Source organism: Symphodus melops (genome assembly GCF_947650265.1).
Source record: "Symphodus melops genome assembly, chromosome: 14".
NCBI lineage: Eukaryota > Metazoa > Chordata > Actinopteri > Labriformes > Labridae > Symphodus > Symphodus melops.
The window spans coordinates 16,973,996-16,987,059 of record NC_136704.1 but is presented as its reverse complement, the minus strand read 5'-3'; the positions used below and the strand labels follow the sequence as shown (position 1 = coordinate 16,987,059).

At 38.6% G+C, this 13,064-nt stretch overlaps 1 protein-coding gene across 2 annotated transcripts in view; it reads right to left on the bottom strand.

The window, feature by feature from the left end:
• vipr1b (vasoactive intestinal peptide receptor 1b) overlaps nt 1–13,064 on the bottom strand; it is a 36,324-nt gene that overhangs the window by 4,320 nt on the left and 18,940 nt on the right. For both annotated transcript variants that reach the window (XR_013780560.1, XM_079361420.1), the window contains exons 4-11: nt 12,337–12,437; nt 10,155–10,252; nt 7,926–8,058; nt 2,972–3,125; nt 2,790–2,850; nt 2,604–2,676; nt 1,043–1,134; nt 329–458 (exon numbers count right to left, since the gene is read on the bottom strand). Coding sequence is in view for 1 of the 2 variants with exons in the window: in XM_079361420.1 (XP_079217546.1) it covers nt 329–458; nt 1,043–1,134; nt 2,604–2,676; nt 2,790–2,850; nt 2,972–3,125; nt 7,926–8,058; nt 10,155–10,252; nt 12,337–12,437 (842 nt within the window). In the remaining variant the exon portion in view is untranslated. The remainder of the gene's footprint in view (nt 1–328; nt 459–1,042; nt 1,135–2,603; nt 2,677–2,789; nt 2,851–2,971; nt 3,126–7,925; nt 8,059–10,154; nt 10,253–12,336; nt 12,438–13,064) is intronic.

Sequence of the window (13,064 nt, the reverse complement as noted above, 5' to 3'; positions counted from 1 at the left end):
GTTTCAGACATGCTATTTGTCTGTATTCTCCATCATTCCTGACAGTGTGATGGTATGAAATAACTGTGAGGTTTAGAACTGTAATATTGTCAATCATTCAGCCAGCAAAGTGCCTAGAGAAATTCCACAATTTTCTGCAAAGGGTTTCTTCAATAACACTCAATGACACTCAAAGGTCTTGGCTGACCGGTTGCCAAATTATTCCTGGTCTTAAGCGGTTCAATTTAAAAGTGATCGAAAAATGTGTTGAACCTCTTCTTATCTTTGATGAAACCATTTTTACAAAGCTTTGAATTCAAACTTGTATTCATATATGTTGACGTCATACCTGAAATGACCCGAGAATCAAGTCAAAAACTAGCCGTAGCTCAGTCTTCACCTGCTCGGGGATAAATGCAAACACGATAAAATTGATCCCAAACAGAGGAATCAAAAGGAGCGTTGATTTCGCCAGTCTCCTACAATGAAAAAGCAAAAAAACAGATTCACGTCTCCCTCCCTCTGAAACCAATTTTCACTTTTTCTCTATATGCTGATAATGGAATGCAACTGTCGAGTACTTTTCATTTCACATTTCAGCACAGAGGACCTGAAATTGCAAAAAACACCATTGAAATTGTCTGGGAGAATAGCTCGTGCATTATGGCTGATTTATGAGATGCTCTCTATTACAGGACAAAATCATGCACTGAGCTCTGCAATATATGTCTGTGCACACTGTGTCTTTCTTTACTGAGGTTGAACAGGATTTTATTACTCTGAGTTAGAAAGATAAAATCGCTTAAGAACTTGAAGAACCACAGAAACATTAAATTTACAACACCAGTTTCACCCACAGGACAAATATAGTCTCTGCTTTTTTTTGCTTATTAAAGAATAAAAGAATATAGAATTTCTAATGCACAGAACTTTCAAAGAATATGGACAACATTTAGTCCCCTGCAGGGAGGTTTTCACTTTTATGATAAATGACTTTCATCTTATATTTTGTCTCAATTAAAAAAAAAAAAAAATAGGATAAAGAACAGGGTAGCATACTCACGAGTACTGGTTGGACTCATTTCTTCCAATATCTGGGCAGTTGATTTTCTGGCGAAGTATTCTTATAATGCAAATAAACAGGATAAAGTTCATCTATGGAGGAAAAGAACAATATCAGGTACATTTTCCTGATATAAAACAATGGGGAAAAAAGACAAAAAAAGCCTTGCGCTAAATAAAGTTTAACATGTTTTCAGAGTTTGATCTAATGAATGTAGAGGAATGTTTGACAAATGCTTCTCATAACAGAGTGCTGCTGTTGTGTTTCTTCTTGCACTTGATTGGATTATTTTGCTAGCCCACAGGAAAATGAGCATCTCCAAATACTAAACTTGTGACAGACCCCTGAGAGGGCTACACATTTAAAACCCACTCACATCACTCAGCTGCTAGAGAGAGAAAAAGACAGGAGACAAGGAGACGGACAAGAAGATATGACAGCCGAGCTGCTGATCCATGATCTTAATCTGAAGGAACACGAGAGAAAACAAAAGCTTGCTGTGCTCAGAAAAGCTTCCAACAAAAGGCAGAGCAGCACAGAGGGGGAAAAGGGCTTAGGGCCTGCATTATCTCAGAATTGTCCATTTTAGGAATCACTTTAAGTTCAAATGATGTAAAAACTCAAAAGTTATTTATTACTACAAGGAAAATGTAGATTATAGTATATGAACTATATTTATTCTAATAAGTGACCAAGGGCCACCTTGAGTCACTATTACGTAGTTTAGTTGACGATAGAAACTTCAGTTATGCTAGCAGTTCATTTAGCCTGTAGCACTGCACAATTAGAGTAAATGCCAACACAGGAAACTTAAATGCTGTATGCTAGCTGCCTTGTCAAGGTAGTATATCGTGTTTACGTTTTTCTAGGTTTGTTGTTTTCGCGTGCTAACATCATTTTTGATCGAAGCACTGAGGAGATAAACTTTTTTTCTGATTTTTTCTGGTTAAATTAATTCTTGGCAGGCCAATCACTGCACAAAAAAACTCTGAACATATAATTTTTTTGGTATCTCTTTTGAAATTAAGGTGAAAAATCTATTCTCCGTGTTATAGTGGTGCACTCTGATGCAAAGGTAAACAGTGAGCCTGCCTGGCTTTTTTCATTGCTCTGATTCATGTGTCTTTCAAGTAAAAGGATCAGAGAAACGTATGAACCCCTCCATTTAAATCCTGATATTGATTTGAACTTTGCCCAACAACATTATAATCAGCTTTTGTAGTGCCGAGGATTGCAAAGAGGCAAGAATCTAAACAACGCTGCGTATTGTAGCAGTTTGAGTGCGCAGTGCAGCTGCATACCAAGGGGAGAGAGGCATAACCACGTTTCAGTGGAGGAAATAAAATGACTTTTTTTCCCTGCCATTGCACCAAATACAAGTCATAATGAGTAGTTAGGACATTTTCTCTTTGGGGACACAAGGGTTAAACTGTTTAATAGTTTAAAGGCTTCTTGTCAAATACTAAACTGATTATAATGAATGGGTTTTTTGCAATGAATGTGACTTCAAATTTCATTGATGTTGACATTCTGGAATTGATGAAAAAGCTTGTAAACCAACCAGGATTGATGCCAAAATTGGTGTTTTGATGATCCACCAGAAGACATCGGTGTTCTCGATAATATCCCAGCACCTGTGGCAGCATGAAAACAATATTCACCTTAAAGATGTTGCAAATCAAGAGTAATTAGAGATTTTATCCTAGCCTCTCGTCTGGCAGTCGCCTGTGTTTTTTTTTTCTCTTACCCCACGTCGTTATAGTAAGCTTTGGCGATGCTCCAAGCTGTGATGAAAAGAGTGGGACCACCTTGGGATGAAAAAAGTGTGCATTAAAGTTACTATTGTATCCCTTAGGTCACATGAACTGTAGTTAGTTATCAGAGGAGCCTGAAAGAGAAATATAAGGTACATGAGGAAGAGGTTCTCACCCCAGCCGATTAAGATGTATGCCCAGAAGTACTTCCTCTCGGAGAAGAAAGAGACAGCCAGCAGAGCGTGAAGATAAAGACCTTCCACCAGCAGCCAGAAGAAACTGGCCATTATACAGTACTGGAAGAACACAATGACTACTTTGCAGCCAACCTGATGATGGACAAAGAGCACAAAAGAGGGAATATCACTGTCAATATATCATGTAGGCTACAGTATTTTGAACAAGAAGATCATCTTTTGAGAGCGTGTAATTTCATCCCCTATAGAAGCAGAATTGTAACAACGATTAAAAAAATGGAAAAATGCCCTTAATGATTTTCTATTCCTTTTCGCTTTGAGATTTGGCCATGCACATAACGACACAATGCATACATTTCCATGAGTTTTTATCACTTTGGCATGAGAAGACGTCAACTCTGCAGTCCTAGGCGGCCAGGGCAACACAAGTTAGCTGACAAGCATTTCAATTACAGGTTAATCACAACCATCAACCTCTTTATCCTCAGTGGATAGAAAATCATGACAGGCTAATTGCAGCGTGGTATAAAAAAGGTTAATTTGCATTGTAAAAGATGTCATTTAATGGGCATATATTAGATGTTTTATTACATTTATTATGTCTAACAGTAGACATTTCTCCAAAGCCAATTACACGTCTCAGTCTGTCATTAAGAAGAACATTGTTTGGGCTGTTTGGTTATATTCTTAACTATCAAAGCAATATCTTACATTTACATCTGCAGAGTTTATTTATAATAAACAAAGCAACATCAATTCAATTCAAAAAACTTTTTTTGTCCCCGGGGGGGCAATTCAAGGGCACACAGAGCAGCAAATGAACGACAGTGCGACATGAACCTCTTAGGCTGTTGTGTTAGCTATCACACTACATGACAGTTTGCAGGTGAATGAAACGCAACAACATATTCTCCTGACAGAATATTTAAAATGCTATTGGTTTTCGCTTTATTAATTGATTAAATTAAAACAAAACTAATTTTCAATAAACACTCATGTACAACTTCACTGTTGCTGCACTTTTGCAGAAGTTACACAGACAAGACTGAAACAACCATGAAGGATAACAGAATCAGCTCTAATCAAATTGTGCCAAGTGTTTAATACACATGCTGGGTTGATTTTTCTAATGGTTTGGGTGGGCTTGGATGATGTCTTTAGCTTGTTCACAGCCTCTAATTCATGGAAAACATGCTCTCACTATGTAGGTCTGAGGTTAGCAACAAACAAGCTGTTTTGGGATGAGCACCCCAGAGATCCTGCAGGGAGGGCATCACTCAGATGAGAAAAATCGATACCATGCCCATTAAAAATGACCCTGTGCGAGTGATTGTGTTCAGAACTTCAGCAGATGTGGCACATACGAGAGATGGGATGAATAGGGAAGCAGATGAAAAGCAGACTGTCGTTAGGAATAGAATGAAGCACAATATGGAGGGATACATTTTGAGGACAGAGTGGTAAAGAATGACAAAAAGAAACGAAACAGTGCGAATATGAATAAGGCTAAAAAAAGCTGCAATATATATATTGAGCTCAACCCACATACAAAGCAGGACTTGCATCATGTTGTAACAGCAAAAGTGCCTCCCCATACATCTTATCAGGAAGGGCTAAAGATGAGCAGACTAATGTTGCATGAATAATGAACTCAGGTGAACGAAGCCCGAGGACTTCATGAATCATTGATGTAAAATGGAGAACCTCATACTGCTTCTCATTCACACTTTAAAGCAGAATATTTAAACATTTTCCAGATTATACTGTGGTCATGTCGGACGATTTTTTTTTCCAAAAGTGGCATTCTAACAGGTGCATACACAAATGATTTTAAGGTACTATAACATATGCTAAACTTTCAACACCTTTTTTTTATTTGATCAAATAATATCCACGGTTAGCTCATGATCTAAATGGTTCACTTCATAATGTATCTACAGAGACTTGACCAAGTCCTAAAATGTTCCACATTTCAGAGGGGGGTATTGATTTCAACCCCACAACAATGATTCAACAGTTCTTTCACACAATTGGCATTTAATAAATCCAATGAAGGATTAAAAAACATCAAACTGCACAATTCTAAATTCTGCAAGGATACAATACGTGTTGACAAAAGAACAGCATCAACAGCAATTATTTAATATCACTAAAACACAGAAAGTGAGGGCGATATTCTGTCACAGAAAGACTAAAGTATTTTCTCCTCTTAACTTGTATTCAAGTCATAGATGTTAACATTAGCTAGTTTGTTATGTAGTGTATCTCTATTAATGTATTGCCTAACAATTGTGGGGAAAAAGCATATAAATAAATAATATTGACCTTATTGAAGTATTGCTACATGTACATAACAGGAAGCTCTGAGTACTTCTCTTACAACTGATTCAAGGACAAGCCTCCATGACTCCTTCAACATCTGCTCTGTTTCTTGTAAATGTTTGCTTGTTAAATCAAACACGCCTACAATCTTGATGAAAATGTACAAACGCCTGACAAAATAACCTCCTGCATTTGTTTTTAGGATCCACGTCTTTGCACATGGAGTTTACATCTCAGATGGCTTGTTACAGCAGCTGAGGCTGACAGTGATTTTGGAGAATGTACTGTCATTATACTTTAGTGTTGAGGGATAGAACAATGACCACAGTATCTGTGTGTGTGAGTCAGTACATGTTGTTAGCAGGGTCCTTTATTTAAAAAGCCTGCAAATAGTTGCATGTGGGTGTATAATGTAGCACACACATACAGTGTGACAGAAGCACATGTGATGCATTTACAATAAATTCATCTTAATGGTTACTTACAGCACACGTCCAACTGTACAAGATGAATAATAAACCGAGCATGCAGAACACCTAAACAAACACGCACACAGAAAAAACAAAGCAGTAACTCAGCCAACAGTTGTACTGAAGTTTGGGGGTCATGAGGAGCACTGAAGCGCCAAACATCTCTATAACATCCTTTTTCAGCCGGGGCATGACAGCAGCTGGCTCCTGTTAACACCAGCAGTTCTATTAACACAATGGAGCTGTTCAGAGAGCGCGCTAATAAACACACTGTGAGGCTCCTCTGGTCATGTGTCCACATCATGTAAGATAAACCTAATGTTCTCAGGCCTGAGGGGCCTGCAGTCTGCAGTCTGCTGTTCAGCGTTTGGGTGGCCGGCTGGTTTTAGTGTGCAAAAGCTGATAGGAAGACATCCAGATGCTATGGTTTGACATTACTCCAAATATAAACTTCCAAGGCCTTCATTTTTTTTAAGGAGTAGCTGTCTTCCACGTTGTCAGCTACTGGTTCATGCAGTTTTGTCTTAAGTGGCGGCTTTACAGTTTTTTATTTTTTTGCACACACAAGGAATTCGACTCTAGTGTGCAATGCTCTCTGTGTCCAAACACCAACGTACAGTGCAGCATGTGTAGCTGGATTGGTTGTCAAAATATTGACAGTATTTACTGGGTAATGTTCATGAATTGTTTTTGAATTTATTGAGCCAGATTTTGAAGTGTATCTTGTCACATGTAACATGTGTTAACCATTAACGACAGTTTCCTAATTCTATTCCATCGTGCTTGGACAGAAGAGACGCATGATGTATTTGGCCATGCAGGTTGTGTCACACCCTTGAAATACATTATTTTGCAGAACAAATCACATTTATCGTCCCCCTCATCTTTTTCTTTGGTAAAATGGAGCCAAACGTTGGACCTCTGCACAAACTCAACCATCCTCACGGGCAACTGAACACCCGAATTCTACCCTGTGTAGATCTTGATGCCTGGCAAGTATGTTTGTGCGCCAGTGATTTATTTTGAACAACGTGACTCCACTCAAGATGTAATGTTACATAATAAGGAGGCTTGAGAGCACCATCGATAACATCAAACATAAGTTTTGTTTGGGTTGGAAGGCAAAACTGGTCCTTAACTGGATTTTAATCCCTGTCGCTGTCACTGTGTCAAATCACAACTAAAGCATAGCCACAGAATCTATTAAAGTGCAGCAACGATAAGATTTGTCTCATGGAGGTTGTGCAAAAGAATTTCAGAAAATAATAAAATCCCAACAGTATACAACTTAAGCCTCTAAGATATCCTTTGAGAAAAGTTCAAGCTGTTACAGATGAATGGGCAGTGGGTTCAGAGTTTCAATTCCATAAAAAGAAGTAAAAAAAAACAAAAAAAAAAAACTCTGTCATAGTTCTTTGATCATAGATTTTCAAAGAATAGTATGATTGAAACCTTAGTGTAAATGAAAAAGGCATCAGTACAAAGATGTAACAATGGACTCAATCTGAAGGTGCTGCAACATTCAGCTTTAAATGTGTGTCATTTGTTTTGTTTTTTGTTGATTTTAGATTGAACACATTATTTTAGGAATATGAGGCACATGAGCACTAAACCTTTATCATTACAGGCTAAAAAGTCCTTTTCCCCCATGGAGACCCTCCTCCAGACTAGGCCTCCAGGTAAGGCAACAAAGCCAACCTCAATGCGTCAATCAATATCGTACTTATGTGCTGAGTATTCCCAAACGAAATTAAAGCAAAGACAGATGTGTAATTGAATGGCCCCTGAAGCTGTGATTACCTGAGGCAGTTTCTAGGTAATTTGTATCTGCAGTAAAAACTAGTTAAACAATAGTAATCTAAACAGTGACTTGATTTTGTTCTTATAACTTCAGTAGATATAGAGCATCTGCACTTTAATTCTATCCCGTGTATAGCTCTCTCGATAGATGGTTTGAAGCAGATAATTAGCAGCTCTGCAACATGTCTGCACACCCTGTTTGTCACACTTTCCTGCTGAGCTTCCACGAGAGTTTGATTTCGTCATGGCTCAGGGAAACAAAAAAACCAAAAAAAAACCCCCAACTCATTCATCTGGAAGCTCGCACAACAAACAATGGCGTCTGAGATAATTAACTCACAGAGCCCGAGGAGCAGTTGTCCACCTCGCCGACCTCGTACAGAACGACGTCCTTGACGAACACAGCTATGGCCTTCAGGATGAACGACACAAACAGATGCATGTGGATGTAGTTCCTCGTGCAGTGAAGTTTCCTGGGTGGCACAGAAAGAGATAGAGAACAAGAGCAAGAGAGAAACACAAGGGCCTTCATGCTTTTGACCCAATTTCATTGGATTTAATATCTTAAAATGCCAGACAATAACAGACAGACTTAATCACAGTTAGCTTATTAGTTCCATTTATTGTTGTGTGTGGATCTGCTTTAGAGCAAATTGGACACTAATTATGGCCATTCACACTCTCCAATATAAAGACAAGATAATTGGACTTCAAAATGACCAATCAGAAACATTTTAAATTCTCAATTATCCATTTTTAATTACTTCTGGACTTCCAAATCCCTTTTTCATACTTGATTGATTGGGGACTTCCAAGCACAGAAACTCATGCTGCCTGTTCTCAGTGCGAGTAAATATCCTGCTGTGGTGCAGCATGTGCCCTGCCAGATGATGTCGCCCCCTGGATCATTAAAGTTTCATATAAACCCCTCTGACAGCAGGGAGAGCTTGTTCACATCGCTTGGTCACTCACTGCTGTTTAAAATGATTACTGCTATCTGCTGTTATTCAGATTTTGACCCACGAGGTTATTTCAATTATCAGTATTTTTCTTCAGCTGTTACAGCCATTATATGTCTGAATTTATGTCCAAAGTTTGACATTTCAAGCTTTCTTTTGCCAGAATATTAACTCAGTATTCATATTAATAAATCAGTGTTAAAATTCCAAATGTTTTATTCGTGTTTCCTAATTCTGGAGACTGAATATCAGCCAGTGTGTTGGTTATGTGAGCATGGGTTTTTACAGTTAATTATTTAATGCCAGCAAATCACTGGGATCATAAAAAAATAATGTTCTTAGCTCGTAGGCCTTGTAAAATCACTCTAGTATTTATGCGCTCTCAAACACACGACATGTGTTATTTTAAAGCTCCCATAAACTCCCACTGTACATAGAGAGCCAAAGAGAAACCCAACTGCCAGGATCTGTTCGCTAAACTCATTCAAATTCTTACAATATGTATCCAAAGAAGCCAAAGTAATTAAAGCGAGCAGAGAGTACTGAGTACTGTGCAGCACATCTAATATCTTAACCTGTTCACATGTGCACCAAAATCCTGAAATAAAGTTTTTTTTGGGTGAGCTGTATGTGCTAATGCAAACAGCCAAGTATTTTTTTCGGCATAAAGTCCAAGTGAGCAGATGTGAGAACACAGACGGACATCATCAAGAGAATTCACCTCGAGCAAGTGATGTTTTCTGTTGGCCTTTGTTTTTGTCTTTGCTATTTTGTTGATTTTGCGTTTCGGTTATTACACAGAGCATTGATGCAAAGGCCAATATACTCATTATATCACCTTATAGCGGACTCGGTTGCTTCCCACCCCCACCCCCCAGGACAGTCCACCTGAAATTCACTAGAAATGGTCAGTAGTGTATGTGAAAAAGGTTCAACAGCGTGACTAAAAGAGGGTTCTTAAGATGAACTCTCTGCCATTTCTGACATCAAAACTGTCATTGTCTTTGAGGAGCTCGCAATCAATCTCGAGCTTGTCAAGTCAGAAACAAATCTGTCACTTTAAATCCCACCAAACACCATCTCCAGACTGCTGCAGATAACTGCTATCAGAGGATCAAGACACTCAAACGGTTGAAAGTAATAGTAAGTCTGATTGATTTCTTTAAGAAAGTGTTTGTAAAATTCTTGTCATCTTAAACAGTTCTACATAAACCCTCTATATGTGCAGAGCGCCGATCAGAGGTCATTAAATCCCAGTGTTTGATGTGTGACACGGAAATGATGAAACTGTCATGTTGTCTTTATCACATCTCCCAGCAGGAATAATGTCAATGTGGTTTATGGTAAATAGCTCTCCAAATGCTCTACACACGGGATCCTGCGGCGTTGTCTCTTTTTGTTTTATGGTCTTTATTCTAAATAGATCACTGCATGAGGAAAGTATACACGTTTATCTGTCAGGAGATATCTCTGAAGTCAAAAATGCAACATCCAGTGCCGAACTTGTTTTAGCTAGATATAAAACATCCACCTCTTTTCTATTTCAAAAAACCTTTGTTTTCAATGAATATATATAAAAACAGTTGGTGTCGAGCAGCGTTGGTAGATACCTGAAGATGCAGAGGATCACAATAGCTGTGGTGAGAGAGATGAGGGAAACACTGTGGCCGATGGTGTAGCCGATCTTCACCTGCCAGAAAAACTTGCCCTAAAGAAAAAAAAAAAAAAAAAAAAGATATGAGTCCCTGTTTGTTATATATTTGTATTGTATGTTTGTAAGGGACTCTTGATTGCTGTGCATTTGGCCCCATTAATCCTGCAGACATACAGTAGATTTCCCAATGGATTATGATTTGAAGTCATTTTTTCATGTAGTTAAAATGATCCTTACCCTAAACGTAAACAGCGGTAACATGCAACTTACACATATTGTAAAGTACATTCTCAGTATATATTAGAAAAGTCATTTTATGTTGGCGGGCTTCTTTTAATACATCCACATGTCCACTTGAGGCAGGCGGCAAATCCCGCAGTACATTCACATGTTCTACAAACAGATTTAGTCATACATTTTTTTGCATACTTAACTATAAATATATGTTATAGCTCAATTGTTAGCCCACAATTGTAAAGGATCAACTCAACAGATTTAATGATATTGAGGCAGAGTTAATCATAATTAGGGGTGTTGCTGATCTGACTGGTCCAGCTCTTTACCTCTTAGCTTGACCAAAAGTTTGAGGACAGAAATTTAGTAGGCCTGAAGGGGCTCTGCTTAAAAATCTAATGAGTGGTGCCTCTGAAATTACGTCCATGCTTTATGCAGCCTATTGGTATGGTGCATGCTGTTGGATTTTTCACAGTTCCATAGATTTTCATGGTACACATTACTGTGTTGTCGCAGCAGAGCATGTGTCAAAACATGTTCAAATGTACTGCAAAAATGACAGTTCACTAAAGGACACGGTCTACTGATAAAGGAATCAAGAGAAGATCAGAAGCAGGAACAGTTTCTTCTCCCCTTTAGAATCTTAAAATTTGAACTTTTTTAACTGGAAAAAAAAAACGTAGCAAAGACTTCCTGAAGAAGAATATTTCCCTTTTCCCCATGAAACCAATCAAACCATCTATACCGTCCAATGTGATCAAACCTATTAGTTGCTGTCATTGTAAATAGTTAGATTTTATGGGTTTTAGAAAGCTTTGACTTAGAACATGAGTCTTTTAGGATAGCTCAACAATGCTGCTGCCAAGACACCGAATGCTTCGTGCTTGATGAAAATGTAGATTAAAAGCTTTGCCTCCTGCAGCTCATGGAGGTATCAAGTATGCGAAAAGATGAACACCGAATTCCTTTTAGAGTACTTCAGCAGCCCGGCCCCTGCTGTGCTCCTATGTGGCATACTAAAGAGACTGAATCAGACAGAAGGCAGTAAAAAAACCTTTTACTACCCTGCAGTGCACATCATCCACTTCTCATCCTGCTCTACCTTCATCATCAGACTAAACTAGCTCTCTCTGCATTCAACTTCAAAAAAACAAAAGTAACACATAACATTCTTTTCCAGACTCTTAAGGAAACGTAAATAATCTGGTGACCCATAATAGCAGATAACAGAGGCAGGAATTATACACAGACTCATTTCAAAGTGCCTGATAAATAGTTGATATTAAAGGACTTAAAGGAAAAGTTCATTTGGTAAACATTTGCCTAATTGCTTTCTTAACCACATACTTGCCTAGTTTAAATAACTACAATATACTGTGAGGTGACCATCCAAAGCAACAGTTTTCTGTCTTTTTGCTAAGGAACTTACTTGCAAATAAAGTAGTTCTAGGTACTGATGATTTATACAGAAATATTGATTTCTTATGTGCTATACAAACTGTGTTCATGATAAAACATTCAATTATGTTGCTATTAAAATACACTTCTTTATATTCCCTGCTTAAAATAACTAGCAAAAGTAATGAATGAAGGTAAAGAGGGGGCAAAAACAACGACACAGAGAGAGACAGAGAGAGAGAGAGACAGAGAGAGAGAGAGACAGAGAGAGAGAGACAGAGAGAGAGAGAGAGAGAGAGAGACAGAGAGACAGAGAGACAGAGAGAGAGAGAGAGAGAGAGAGAGAGAGAGAGAGAGAGAGAGAGAGAGAGAGAGAGAGAGAGAAGTTCTAAATAAATTCTTCCTGCCCACTGGCTCTTGTAATGGCTTCATGGTTTCACACTGAGCTTCAGTGAATGCATTAACAAGGCACCATTTGGGTGTCTGTCTCTTACAGGTGTACTCACATCATCACTAGTGCCGTTGAGGTTGTACCCACAGTTCACGGCGATGTCGAAAGGATGCATCTCAGTCCAGCCGTCTGCTGTGCAGGTTTTGGAGAGATTACCTATGGACGCAGAAGACAGAGAGGTGTCAGGGCCACCCAGGAAATACATTACATCTGTTATCTGCTCACCAAGCCACTAGAAAATCTCATTCAGCACTCCAGGCACTACTGCTGTGAGGCAGAGTGACATTGTCAGTGACCTGGCTTCTTGTGTTTGTGTTCAGAAAAAGGTGGAAAAATACCCCAACAAACTCCTGTATGGCTCCTAATATTCTGTGCCATGATTGACTCGTACATTATCTGTGCCTGCAGATGCTGAACTGTGACAGATATGGATGTTCTCTTTTCATCTCGTCACTCATCTAACCACAAATAAAGATTAAAATGCTTGTTAAAACATGGCTAGACCCCGTCTCCTTAAGTAGAAACTACATTTACTGACAACTAATTAGTTTCTTCCTGATTGCATTGTATTGACGTGTGTAATCACCTTCAAGATCTCAAAAGAGACCGTTACACTTTCAAACTCACACTTTGAAGTGTAGACCTTCGAGTGCACCAGAACAGGTACACACTTTCAAGTCTTCTTTTAGAGTGGTCTACATTTACATTAGTCCACTTGCGTATGTACATAGTCCAGTACAGCAGGTGTCAACAACAACAAGTGGGCTGAGTCCATCGAACCGC